This window comes from Oncorhynchus mykiss, chromosome 4 (genome assembly GCF_057628025.1).
Source record: "Oncorhynchus mykiss isolate SJ-2025 chromosome 4, ASM5762802v1, whole genome shotgun sequence".
NCBI lineage: Eukaryota > Metazoa > Chordata > Actinopteri > Salmoniformes > Salmonidae > Oncorhynchus > Oncorhynchus mykiss.
In genome coordinates, this window is record NC_143025.1 from 14,608,594 (window position 1) to 14,623,070 (window position 14,477).

Here is a 14,477-nt window from a genome sequence, read left to right on the forward strand (position 1 = left end):
TATTTATTTTGTACCTTTATTTGACTAGGCAAGACAGTTCAGAACAAATTCTTATTTACAATGATGACAAAAGGCAAAAGGCCACCTGCGGGGACGGGGGATGAGATTAAAAATATTGGAGAAAACACTCATCACGACATGTGACACCACAACACTACATAAAAAGAGACCTAAGACGACAACAACAGCATGGCAGCAATGCAACATCACAACAATATGGTAGCAGCACAACATGTTAGCAGCACAAAACATGGCTCAAACATTATTAGGCACAGACAACAGCACAAAGGGCAATAAGGTAAAGACAACAATACATCATGTGAAGCAGCCACAACTGGCTGTAAGAGTGGTCATGATTGAGTCTTTGAATGAAGAGATGTCGATAAAACCAGTTTGAGTGTTTGTTGCAGCTCGTTCCAGTCGCTAGCTGCAGCGAACTGAGAAGAGGAGTGACCTAGGGATGTGTGTGCTTTGGGGACCTTTAACAGAATGTGACTGGCAGAACGGGTGTTGAATGTGGAGGATGAGGGCTGCAGCAGGCATCTCAGATAGGGGGGAGTGAGGCCTAAGAGGGTTTTATAAATAAGCATCCACCTGTGGGTCTTGAATTGGGTATATAGAGATGACCAGTTTACAGAGTATAGAGTGCAGTGATGTGGCCTGTAAGGAGCATTAGTGGCAAATCTGATGGCCGAATGGTAAAGAACATCTAGTTGCTCAAGAGCGATCTATAAATTACGTCTCCATAATCTAGCATGGGTAGGATGGTCATCTGAATCAGGGTTACTTTGGCAGCTGGGGTGAAAGAGGAACGATTACAATAGAGGAAACCAAGTCTAGATCTAACTTTGATATGTGCTGGGAGAAGGATGTTGTACCGTCTAGCCGTACTTGTATCAGGTGACTACCTCAAGCTCTAGACCCTCAGAAGTAGTAATCACACCGGTGGGGAGAGGGTCATTCTTCTTACCAAACCACATTAACTTTGTTTTGGAGGTGTTCAGAACAGTGTTAAGGGCAGAGAAAGCTTGTTGGACACTAAGAAAGTTTTGCTGTAGAGCTTTTAACACAACATCCAGGGTGGGGTCAGCTGAGTATGAAATTGTATCATCTGCATATAAATGGATGAGAGAGCTTCCTACTGCCTGAGATATGTTGTTGATGTAATTTGAGAAGCGCGTGGGGCCTAGGATCAAGCCTTGGGGTACTCCCTTGGTGATAGGCAGTGGCTGAAACAGCAGATGTTCTGAATTTATACACTGCACTCTTTGAGAGGGTAGAGCTGTTTGTTTCTATCCTGGGTCTGTGTTGGCAGCTGTGCTCCAAAATGGAAGATGACACATCAAGTGCCAACACTGTAGTAAAGTCTTGGCGGGCAGAGATGAAAACAACGCCCACAGCTCATACGCACAGGTCGCTCTTATGGTACAGTGTAAAACTGCTCAATCGTAGGTGTTGAAGACATCCACAAACAACACATATACAGTGCATTCAGGAAGTATTCAGACCCCTTGACTTTTTCCACCATTTGTTTACGTTACAGACCTATTCTAAAATGTATTAAATTAATTGTTTCCCTCATCAATCTACACACAATACCCCCAAAATGACAAAGCAAAAATGAGCTCAGTTGCATCCTGTTTCCATTGATCATCCTTGAGATGTTTATACAACTTGAATTTACCACGGGTGCGCTCTAATCAATTGATCTGACATGACTTGGAAAGGCACACACCTGTCCATATAAGGTCCCACAGTTGACAGTGCATGTCTATAGAATAACTATCTTCAAAGTAATGACTCGGGATGTCGGGTTTGAATTGACAGCTTCTTTTAGTAATAATACTTGTTCACGTTACATTTAACAACTTTAGATTCTACAGAACAATAAAAGTAAGTTGTTAGCGAAAAGTCCTCTCTACTTCCTGTCGCAAGGCATTCTGGAACTTGCAGTCAAAAGCGTAATTCAATACTAACCAATACAACAAAATATGTATGTAGTTCTCTCAATCTCCAACACACAAATTCTAAGACAATTACATATGTAAATAACTGTAAAGAAAATATCTTTAGATACAGCTCAATGAATTAACTTAAACATCAACTCTGTAACCCATTAAAGTTACAACATCCTCCCCCTCCGATGAACAACTGTGTTCATCTAAATCTCTAGGCAGTATATCAACTGAATAGGTCTCCTCAACAAAGTCCGTGAAGCAGTACCAACTGAACATGACCTAACTAGGCCATCTCGGTCTGGAAACAGTTCCTCAGTCTTTCCTAGTTTCCAGGTTTGTCTGGGTGTGTTATCTTCTCCAATGAGTACAAAGTCACTCGCTTTCAGTTGGGTGGGCTGTGGTGTGTCACAGCGGTGTGCTGACTTTAGATCCAGCAAATAGTCTCTTCGACAACTGTTCCAGAAGCTGGTCACAAGTCTCTGCCTGTACTTCCATCTGCGTGTCAGTTCCTCCTTGTTTAGCGTTGGGTGCTGAGTGTCAGCTGGAAATGGCTTTGGAGGCAAAGAGTTTAGTCTTTTACCCACCAGGAAGTGTGCTATAGTCAGGGGTTGTGGTTTATCCACTTCATTGTGCATGAAGGTCAGAGGCCTAGAATTTAGGATAGCTTCAACCTCTGTCAGGACCGTGCACATTTCTTCAAAGTTGAGTGAAGCTCTCCCAAGAACCTTTCGCAGGCATGTTTTCACTGACCTGACAAGTCTTTCCCAGAATCCGCCTCACCAGGCTGCTCGCTTGACAATTAACCTCCAGGTGATGCCCCTTTCTGAGAAGAATGCCAAGATTTGGGGCTCTTCGATTGCCTTCCACAGCTCTTTCAAGTCCTGATCAGCTCTCGTGAACGTTTTTGCATTGTCTAAGTAGATTACCTTGCATAATCTTCTCCTTGAGATGAATCTTTTTTAGAGCTAACAGGAATGTCTCTGTTGACTGATCTGAGACCAGTTCCAAATGCACTGCTCTGGTTACAGCACAAGTGAACAGTGCAATGTATGACTTCTTCACAGAACCATTGTCTTTCACATAGAGCGGTCCTGCAAAATCCACACCTGTTACTTCGAATGGTGGCGATTCAGTTATTCTGTCTTTTGGTAAAGGCACAGTGACCTGCTGTCCGGCCCTTGCCTTGAATTTCTTGCACCCTATACATCTTGCCACTGTGCTCTTGACTAGCTGCCTAGAACGCAAGATCCAGTATCGCTCTCTGATTTGTACTAGAGTGTCTCTTGCTCCAGAATGCATCACCTTCTCATGGTGGTACTGTATCAGCATTTCTGAGTATCTGTTTTTGTTGGGCAGAACCCATGGGTGCTGCTCTCTGAATGTGAAGTTGGACTGTTGCAGTCTTCCTCCTACACTGAGTAGTTTGTGTTCGTCCAGGAACGGTTTCAGTTCTCTGATTTTAGTCATTGTTTAGGCTTTTTCCTGCCTTCAGTAGTTTAATCTCCTGTCCAAAACTCTGATGTTGTGTTACCTTAATCCAGTACCTTTCTGCATCGAACAGTTCGTCAGCAGTCAGTTCACCTTGCATCTTTATGGTTGTACGAGCATTGGCTTTGAATCTCTTTATCCAGGCGGTGACTCTGAACACTTTTCAGTTTGCTGTACCTTTCAAGCTCCAACACAGATTACAGTACAGTAACCTGGCAACTGGACTTGAGTTCTGTATTTACCTCTTCTGGAACCTTGTTATCATCAGTCTCCTCGGACTGATTGGGTGATGTCAGAATTCTGGGTCCATTCCACCATAGCTCGCTCTGTGTCAAGTTTCGAACAGTTTGTCCTCTTGTAGGGAGGTCAGCTGGATTAGTTTTCCCTTCAATATGTGACCATGACTCTGGATTGGTCAAGGACTGGATCTCCGTCACTCTGTTCGCAACAAACTGTTTCCGTTTCTGAGCTGAGCTGCAAATCCAATGCAGCACGATCATCGAGTCTGTCCACATTTTGATCTGTTTTTCTTCCATTTTTAGTGTGGTCATCAGGTTGTTTGCTAGTCTCGCTCCAATCTCAGCTCCCATGAGCTCCAGGCGTGGCAACGTTCTTTTCTTGAGTGGGGCTACCCTGACTTGGATGCGACTAGACTTGTTGTTTCCCTGTCTTGTGATTCACCTTGCAAGTAAGCTACTGCACTGTAAGCCCTTTCACTTGCATCACAGAACACATGTAGTTTCAGGGTGTGGCTATTCTGTGGCCGTATGTCTGTTCTGTACCACCTTGGTATGATGAGCTGGTGTAACTGGGGTAGTTCTAAAAACCACTGTTGCCATTCTCGTGTCAAATCTGGTGGTAATCCTTCATCCCAGCTGAGTCCCCTCTCCCACATTTCCTGGAACATGCACTTGATCCTGATGGTGAAGGGGGTCAGGAAACCAAGAGGGTCGAAGATACGTGCAGACGACTGCAGAACACTTCTCTTTGTGTTTTCCTTTTGCTTTAGAATGCTCAGTAGCGGCCTGAGGTCAAACACAAAGTCATCCGTTTCCGGTCTCCATACTAAACCGAAAACATTCAGAACTTATCCTTGTGTTTCTAGCGTCAACGGTGGTCAGTTGTCGTACTCTCCTCCCATTTTGTTTTCAATTCAGGAGAATTGGTCATCCACTTGCAGAGGTCCATGCCTGCAATTGACAGCATTCACTTTGCAGTTGTTGTCACAAGGTAAGCCTCTTCAACATTGCGTGAACTTGCAATGAAGTCATCTCCATAGAGTGACTCTCTCAGTATCTCTACAACTTCTGGTTGTTCTGTTTTCATATTGTTTCAGGTGCTTCCTGATTGTAGCTGCCAGCAAGAATGGACTTGGGGAAGCTCCAAATACCACCCTTTTCATCCTCAGCACACGCAGCGCCTCTTCATTTTCTCCCCTTGGTGGGCCTGTGAGCCATAGAAATCTCATGGCGTCGCTGTCTCTCTCTGCTAGGGATATCTGCAGGAAAGCTTTCTTGATGTCTGCCATGAATGCGATCTCATGTAGTCCGAACTTTATCAGAACGCTGAGCAGATCCGGATTCAGGTTCGTTCCTATGAGTTGACAGTCATTGAGGGATGGACATCCATCTTCATGGGACGAGGCATCAAACACCACACTGTTTTGTTGTCACCATATTTTCTCAGAGTACTGCATGGTGAGGTAAGTAGTATTTTACGTTGTCTGCGCTTGATGCGTTGTCCTTTGGCACGTCCTCTGCCATATCCTGTAGTAAGTAGTCCTCTACTACTTCATTGTATCTGCTGTACAATGTCACATCCTTCTTCAGTCTTTTCTTCAGACCTTCAAACCGTTTCTTGGCGATTCTATAGTTGTCTTGGAGTTCTGGCATTTCTCGTTTCCATGGCAACTCCACGTATCGCCCATCTTTGAAGGTGGTTGTTTCCTCGAACCTCTGTAGAGCCTCGTTTTCCTCTGGGTTCTGTGTTTTCTTGCTTATAATACCCAGAGACTCAAGCTCCCAGAATGCACACAGTTGTTTGGATTGAGCTCATGTTGAATCTGTTCACCAGGAACCTTCATCACAGCTGTGCACACTTGTGGGGTTTTAATGGCCTCTATCTCTATTCTCTGCTGTTTTTCCCAGACATTCTCCAAGATGACTTTCACTGTGTTGCGTTGGGACGTTGCTGGGGCAGAGGAGCCAAACGTGTGAAGAGTGAGTGCCTCTTGTCTGATTACTGGTAGCTTCAAGCCCTTCACAAGTTTTTCATGTATGAAGCTTCTCTGACTGCCTCCATCTAGTAAGCAACAAGCTATCTTTCTGCCCGATGGGCCTTCTAGCCATGCCTTTGCCTTTTGTAGCAACAGTGTTCTATCCATCTGGTTTCATCTTCACTGAATGGGGAATAACTGAGGAAACATCAGCATCCGCAGAAACAGTAGGGGGTTGCACCTCACTCTTACCGGTACACACAGCAATGTGATGTCTGCTTCCACATGTTGCACATGTGGTCTGCATCTTTGACTTTGACTTTTGCTATGTGTTTCTGTCCTAAACATACAAAGAAAGCATCTTCCCATTTTCTTTAGTTTCTCTTTGCGTGTAGAAGTATTGTGGTCAGGGCAGTTTTCTGATTTGTGGTCTGCACTGTCACAGAATAGACCGTTTTGTTCCTACTGGCTGGCTGTATGCAGTGCAGCAGCAGATGGCATGTTGGGTCTTCTTGTTTTCATTTCATTGGAGGAGTATGACTTGTTCCATGGTTTGCTCTCTTTCTGTTGGTTGCATGATCTTGTCATTTGTAGTGCTCTCTCCCTGCTCTGAACCTCCTTCTGTAGGAAACTGACGATCTCAGTCACTTTCCATTCATCAAGGCATTCTGGAACTTGCAGTCAAAAGCATAATTCAATACTAACCAATACAACAAAATATGTATGTAGTTCTCTCAATCTCCAACACACAAATGCTAATACAATTACATATGTAAATAACTGTAAAGAAAATAACTTTAGATACAGCTCAATGAATTAACTTAAACATTAACTCTGTAACCCATTAAAGTTACAACAATGTCAGAGCAAAAACCAAGCCATGAGGTCGAAGGAATTGTCCGTAGAGCTCAGACAGGATTGTATCGAGGCACACATGTGGGGAAGGGTACCAAAAATGTCTGCAGCATTGAAGGTCCCCAAGAACACAGTGGCCTCCATCTGTCTTAAATGGAAGAAGTTTGGAACCACCAAGACTCTTCCTAGAGCTGGCCGCCTGGCCAAACTGAGCAATCAGAGGAGAAGGGCCTTGGTCAGGGAGGTGACCAAGAACCCCATGGTCACTCTGACAGAGCTCCAGAGTTCCTCTGTGGAGATGGGAGAACCTTCCAGATGGACAACCATCTCTACAGCACTCCACCAATCAGGCATTTATGGTAGTGGCCAAACGGAAGCCACTCTTCAGTAAAATGCACATGACAGCCCGCTTGGAGTTTGCCAAAACGCACCTAAAGTCTCTCAGACCATGAAAAACAAGATTCTCTGGTCTGATGAAACCAAGATTAAACTCTTTGCCTTGAATGCCAAGCGTCATGTCTGGAAGGAAACCTGGCACCATCCCTACATTGAAGCATGGTGGTGGCAGCATCATGCTGTGGGGATGTTTTTCAGCAGCAGGGCCTGGGAGACTATTCAGTATCGAGGGAAAGATGAACGGAGCAAAGTACAGAGAGATTCTTGATGAAAACCTGCTCCAGAGCACTCTGGACCTCAGACTGGGGCGAAGGTTCAACTTCCAACTGGACAATGACCCTAAGCACACAGCCAAGACAACGCAGGAGTGGCTTTGGGACAAGTCTCTGAATGTCCTTGAGTGGCCCAGCCAGAGCCCGGACTTATACCCAATCTAACATATCTGGAGGGACCTGAAAATAGCTGTGCAGCGACGCTCCCCATCTAACCTGACAGAGCTTGAGAGGATCTGCAGAGAAGAATTGTAGAAACTCCCCAAATACAGGTGTGTCCAGCTTGTGGTGTCATACCCAAGAAGACTTGATGCTGTAATTGCTGCCGAAGGTAAAGGGTCTGAATAGTTATGTAAAATTTGAAAAAATGTGTAAAAGCCTGTTTTTGCCATGTCGTTATGGGGATTGTGTGTAGATTGATTTGGGGGGAAAATACACTTTAATCAATTTGAGAATCAGGCTGTAACATAACAAAATGTGGAAAAAGTCAAGGAGTCTGAAAACTATCCGCATGCACTGTACTTGTCTAATAAGTGGCTTCAGACATTTGTTTCTAGGTGACAGCGTTATTTATAAGTGGCTGAAAATCTTTGGCTGTCATCACCACAAATGAGACATGGTCCTTTTGTAGTTGGAGGCTGGCGCTGGAGTTTTAGCGGGAGGACGGTCACATTAGCGCATCCAACACGCTGTCAAATGTATAATGTTTCCATGTTTTCAGCATGTGTGGAAATCAAATGACCCTTTTTAGTATTTTATACCAAGTGAAAAATGTTAAGAGACCCTCACTTTCTCTATTTTCTGTCTTTCACTTTCCCTCTTCTTCTGATATGAATTGGAAAGGGAAGAGAGGTAAGTGTTTATTTCGGAAACTCTAGCTGTGTGTCTGTCATGTCCATCAAATAGTGTTACGTCCCAAAGCCTGTCAATATCAATCTTGACTCATACCCTGTCAAGCTCTGTTCATGGTTTTCATTGAGGAGATGGTTAATACTGAGCCATCAACAGTTATTAAGGTGCAATGTGGTGGATCCACGACAGGTTGTGGTCCTGGTGGACTGCTGAAAATTTGTTTCCCATGATACCAAATTATGCCCTTTGGGTATCTAAGGATTCAGGTTTTGGAGGGATTATTGTACCCAGTTGTTGCTACAATTCAGTGTTTCTTGACATGCATTTGTATCGTTTGCCCTTGCAAAGTCATACACCTTACATTTGTATTCCTCCATCTTTCTCTGAATCTCACTTAGAGACAGCATTTTATGAGTTCATTCATGCAGTTATGTGAGGACGCCTGTTGGTGTGAATTGAGGGGGTTGGCGATAGGTAACGAATCGTGTGGCGCAAAGGCACTATTTTTAATTGTGTTGATTTGCACAGGGAGCTGAAAAGGCACATCTGAAAAGGATGATGACAACGGCCCTCAAGGCCAGGTATAGCGATGGGACATACACCTTCTCTGACCGCCAGACTAGTGTTTTATCTGCCGCAAGTGCCCACTAACACACACAGACGGACACACACACACAGACAGATGGACTCACACGGACACGCACACAGGAACAACGACCTTCAATCAATCCGTCACCCCCCCCCCCCATGCTTCATTGGGCTCTTTGCACTTTTCTCTCTCCTCACATGGCGACCACTGAGTAGGGTAGAAGCATCTCTTTTGGGTGGGCACGTAGACAATGGAGTCATGAAAAGCAACTGCAGCCCTGCTAAATGTCCCATTGACTTAGAACCAAGAACATGACTTTGTCAATCTCCTATACTAACCTCCTGGATATGACCTCAAATCTCCTATACTAACTTCGTAGATATGACCTAAAATCTCCTATACTAACTTCCTTTATAGATGGTGTCGTACACAATATTGACACCAACAAACATACCGTATGTAGTCACATTGTAGTCACATTGACACACACATTGACACATAGTCAAGGACCAGTCAGAACTTTAAGCAAATATTTTACTCAATAATCACTGTAAATGATTGGGTTTGTAACTACAGCACATGTACAGTGCCTTGCAAAAGTATTCGGCCCCCTTGAACTTTGCGACCTTTTGCCACTTTTCAGGCTTCAAACATAAAGATATAAAACTGTATTTTTTTGTGAAGAATCAACAACAAGTGGGACACAATCATGAAGTGGAACAACATTTATTGGATATTTCAAACTTTTTTAACAAATCAAAAACTGAAAAATTGGGCGTGCAAAATTATTCAGCCCCCTTAAGTTAATACTTTGTAGCGCCACCTTTTGCTGCGATTACAGCTGTAAGTCGCTTGGGGTATGTCTCTATCAGTTTTGCACATCGAGAGACTGACATTTTTTCCCATTCCTCCTTGCAAAACAGCTCGAGCTCAGTGAGGTTGGAGGGAGAGCATTGGTGAACAGCAGTTTTCAGTTCTTTCCACAGATTCTCGATTGGATTCAGGTCTGGACTTTGACTTGGCCATTCTAACACCTGGATATGTTTATTTTTGAACCATTCCATTGTAGATTTTGCTTTATGTTTTGGATCATTGTCTTGTTGGAAGACAAATCTCCGTCCCAGTCTCAGGTCTTTTGCAGACTCCATCAGGTTTTCTTCCAGAATGGTCCTGTATTTGGCTCCATCCATCTTCCCATCAATTTTAACCATCTTCCCTGTCCCTGCTGAAGAAAAGCAGGCCCAAACCATGATGCTGCCACCACCATGTTTGACAGTGGGGATGGTGTGTTCAGCTGTGTTGCTTTTACGCCAAACATAACATTTTGCATGGTTGCCAAGAAGTTCAATTTTGGTTTCATCTGACCAGAGCACCTTCTTCCACATGTTTGGTGTGTCCTCCAGGTGGCTTGTGGCAAACTTTAACCAACACTTTTTATGGATATCTTTAAGAAATGGCTTTCTTCTTGCCACTCTTCCATAAAGGCCAGATTTGTGCAATATACGACTGATTGTTGTCCTATGGACAGAGTCTCCCACCTCAGCTGTAGATCTCTGCAGTTCATCCAGAGTGATCATGGGCCTCTTGGCTGCATCTCTGATCAGTCTTCTCCTTGTATGAGCTGAAAGTTTAGAGGGACGGCCAGGTCTTGGTAGATTTGCAGTGGTCTGATACTCCTTCCATTTCAATATTATCGCTTGCACAGTGCTCCTTGGGATGTTTAAAGCTTGGGAAATCTTTTTGTATCCAAATCCGGCTTTAAACTTCTTCACAACAGTATCTCGGACCTGCCTGGTGTGTTCCTTGTTCTTCATGATGCTCTCTGCGCTTTTAACGGACCTCTGAGACTATCACAGTGCAGGTGCATTTATACGGAGACTTGATTACACACAGGTGGATTGTATTTATCATCATTAGTCATTTAGGTCAACATTGGATCATTCAGAGATCCTCACTCACCAATAAATGTCGTTCCACTTCATGAATGTGTCCCACTTGTTGTTGATTCTTCACAAAAAAATACAGTTTTATATCTTTATGTTTGAAGCCTGAAATGTGGCAAAAGGTCGCAAAGTTCAAGGGGGCCGAATACTTTCGCAAGGCACTGTATAATGGCTAGTCCCAAGACATGAAAAGAGAGTTTGAGTGCACATCCATCTGTTCAACCTTTTCTTCTTTTGTGTACACTGAACAAATATGTAAAGGCAACATGTAAAGTGTTGGACCCTGTTTCATGAGCTGAAATAAAACAACCCAGAAGTTTCCATACACACAAAAAGCTTATTTCTCAAAAATGTTGTGCAGAAATGTGTTTACATCCCTGTTAGTGAGCATTTATTTTTTTGCCAAGATAATCCATTCACCTGGCAGGTGTGGCATATGAATAAGCTGATTAAACATCATGATCCTTACACAGGTTCAACTTGTACAGGGGACAAGAAAGAACACTCTAAAATGTGCTGTTTTGTCAGACAACACAATGCCACAGATGTCTCAAGTTTTGAGGGAGTGTGTAATTGGCATGCTGACTGCAGGAATGTCCACCAGAGCTGTTGCCAGAGAATTGAACGTTAAGCTGCCTCCAATGTCGTTATAGAGAATTTGACAGTACGTCCAACCGACCTCACAACCCCAGACCAGGTATAACCATGCCAGACCAGGTCCTCCACATCTGGCTTCTTCACCTGCGGGATCATCCGAGAACAGCCACCTGGACAGCTGATGAAACTGTGGGTTTGCACAACCAAAGAGTTTCTGCACAAACTGTCAGATACCGTCTCAGGGAAGCTCATCTGCGTGGTTGTCGTCCTCACCAGGGTCTTGACCTGACTGCAGTTTGGTGTCGTAACAGACTTCAGTGGGAAAATGCTCACCTTTGATGGCCACTGGCAAGCTGGAGAAGTGTGCTCTTCATGGATGAATCCCAGTTCCAACTGTACCGGGCAGATGGCAGACAGCATGTAGGGCGTTGTGTGGGCGAGCGGATTGCTGATGTCGGCGTTGTGAACAGAGTGCCTGCTCCGTGGGGGTGGGGTTAACGTATTGGGCAGGCGTAATCTAGGGACAATGAACACAATTGCATTTTATAGATGACAATTTGAATGCACAGAGATATCCTGAGGCCCATTGTTGTGCCATTCATCTGCCGCCATCACCTCATGTTTCAGCATGATAATGCACGGCACCATGCCGCAAGGATCTGTACCCAATTCCTGGAATCTGAAAATGTCCCAGTTCTTCCATGGCCTGCATACTTACCAGACATGTCACAATTGAGCATGTTTGGAATGCTCTGGATTGAAGTGTGCGACAGCATGTTCCAGTTCCTGGAAATATCCAGCAACTTCGCACAGCCATTGAAGAGGAGTGGGACAACATTCTACAGACCACAATCAACAGCTTGATCAACTCTGTGAAGTAGATGTCACACTGCATGATGCAAATGGTGGTCACAACAGATACGGGCTGGTTTTTTGATCCAATGTATCTGTCACCAACTGATGCATATCTGTATTCCCTATCATGTGCAATCCATAGATTTAGGGCCCTAATACCTTTATACTGAACAAATATTCAACGATTTTACAGAGTTACATTTCATATAAGGAAATCTGTCAATTTAAATAAATCAATTAGACCCTAATCTATAGATTTCACATAATTGGGAGGGGGCGCAGCCATGGGTGGGCCTGGGAGGTCATAGGCCCACCACTGGCGAGCCAGGCCCAGCCAATCAGAATGAGTTTTTCCCCACCAAAGGGCCTTATTACAGACATAAATACTACAGTTTCATCAGCTTGTCCCAGATGTTCCTGCAGGTAAAGAAGCCAGATGTGGAGGCCATGGGTTGGCGTAGTCACACATGATTTGCTGTTGTGAGGCTTGGTTGGACGTACGGCCTAATTCTCTAAAACGATGTTGGAGGTGGCTTATGGTAGAGAAATGAGCATTCAATTATCTGACAGTTCTGGTGGACATTCCTGCATCCAGCATGCCAATTGCACGCTCCCTCAAAACGTGAGACATCTGTGGCATTGTGACAAAACTGCACATTTTAGTGGCATTTTATTGTCCCCAGCACAAGGTGCACCTGTGTAATGATCATACTGTTTAATCAGCTTCTTGATATATGCCACACCTGTCAGATGGATTAATTATCTGGGCAAAGGAGAAATGCTCACCAACAGGGATGTAAACAAATTTGTGCACAAAATTTGAGAGAAATAAAACTTTTTGTGCTTATGGAACATTTTTGGGATATTTTATTCCAGCTGATGAAACATGGGACCAACACTTTACATGTTGCGTTTATATTTTTGTTCAGTATATTTCAATTGGCGGATTTCCTTATGAACTGTAACTCAGTAAAATCTTGGAAATTGTTTCATGTTGCGTTTATTTTTGTTCAGTGTAGATCAAACCTCTAGTGCAAATGACGTGTGTCCTATGCAGGAAAAGTATATTTTATTATTTGAAGGGAATGGACAGGCAGCTGACTGGCATTAGAGACCATCCAACAATTCCAGTATTGGGTTCAATTCCAGTCAATTCAGGAATTTAATCACATTGCTTTGGAGAAATTCCATGTCTAATTGGAATTGACCTCTATTCTTGATAACTCACCAACATATGCAGACATACTGTACTATAGTTTATTAGGTACACCATCCCGGTTCATGAAAAATATTTGTTCCTACAGTGAGTCACATGGCTGTGGCTTGCTATATAAATCAGGCAGACTGGCATCGAGGCATTCAGTTACTATTCGCTTGAACGTTGGAATGGGCAAAACAAGTGACCTAAGAGACTTTAAGCATGGCAGTGTCAGGTGTGCCTGTTCCAGTATCTCAAAGGTTAGGCCTTCTGGGCTTTTACCGAGAATTGTGCGACAATCCAAAAAACATCCAGTCAGCGGCAGTCCTGTGTTGGCGAAAACAGCTCGTTGATGAGAGGTCGAAGGAGAATGTCAAGAAGCATGGTCGAAGGAGAATGGCAAGAATTGTGTAAGCTAGCAGGCGGGCCACAAACTGGCAAATAACGGCGCAATACAACAGTGGTGTGCAGAACGGCATCTCAGAACGCACAACTCATTGGTCCTTGTCATAGATGGACTTTTGCAGCAGACGACCACACCGAGTTTCACTCCTATCAGGTAAAAACAAGAGGAAGCAGCTCCAGTGGACACGCGATCACCAACACTGGACAATTGAGGAGTGGAAAAACATTGCCTCGTCTGACGAATCCCGTTTCCAGAGTCAGGATTTGGCTTAAGCAGCATGAGTCCATGGCCCCACCCTGCCTGGTGTCAACCGTACAGGCTGGTGATATTATGGTGTGGGAATGTTCAATGGCACGCATTAGGTCCCTTGATACCAATTGAGCAATGTTCCCATGCCCCAAGGAATTCAGTCTCTTCTGGGGCAATGGGGTTTCCGACCGGGTACTAGATGGGTGTACCTAATAAACTGGCCATATAGTCACACTATTACTTTTTGGGGGGCTTTTATAGATGCTGTTTCTGATAGTATGACCTCTAAATAATAAGTTATTGCTGTTCTCAGATGAGCTTTGTATTTATTCCGCTCTGAACATTGCAGGTTAAAAACACATATCTGTCTGTGCCTTTTTAATAACTTTTTATAGCCTCACCTTGGAGATTGAAGCGCCACATTGGAAGCATAATGTAATAACCAATATGTGATTCATATTTTTTAGTGTTGGAGTCCATTGTGCGCTCAAGGTCCCTTCTTTATGCTACCCATCACCCATTTGGCTGTTTCTCTCTTGGTTTCATTCATTAGATTGTTTTGATTTTTTTTTTAATCTTATTTTTCAGAGCAGTCTTTTCTCTA

General features: G+C 43.8%; 1 protein-coding gene across 21 annotated transcripts in view; it reads left to right on the forward strand.

Annotated features, from left to right (window-relative positions):
* The window catches only part of cadps2 (calcium dependent secretion activator 2), a 268,319-nt gene that overhangs the window by 179,214 nt on the left and 74,628 nt on the right, over window positions 1-14,477 (forward strand). Inside the window, exon 18 of one of the 21 annotated variants that reach the window (XM_090231203.1) lies at window positions 5,594-5,716. The exons of 19 other annotated variants lie outside the window; for them this stretch is intronic. In XM_090231203.1, the coding sequence (XP_090087329.1) occupies window positions 5,594-5,662 (69 nt within the window). In that variant the 3' untranslated portion in view covers window positions 5,663-5,716. Of the gene's footprint in view, window positions 1-5,593; window positions 5,717-14,477 lie in introns of those variants that run through there. One more of the 21 variants, XM_090231202.1, reaches the window with a different exon arrangement.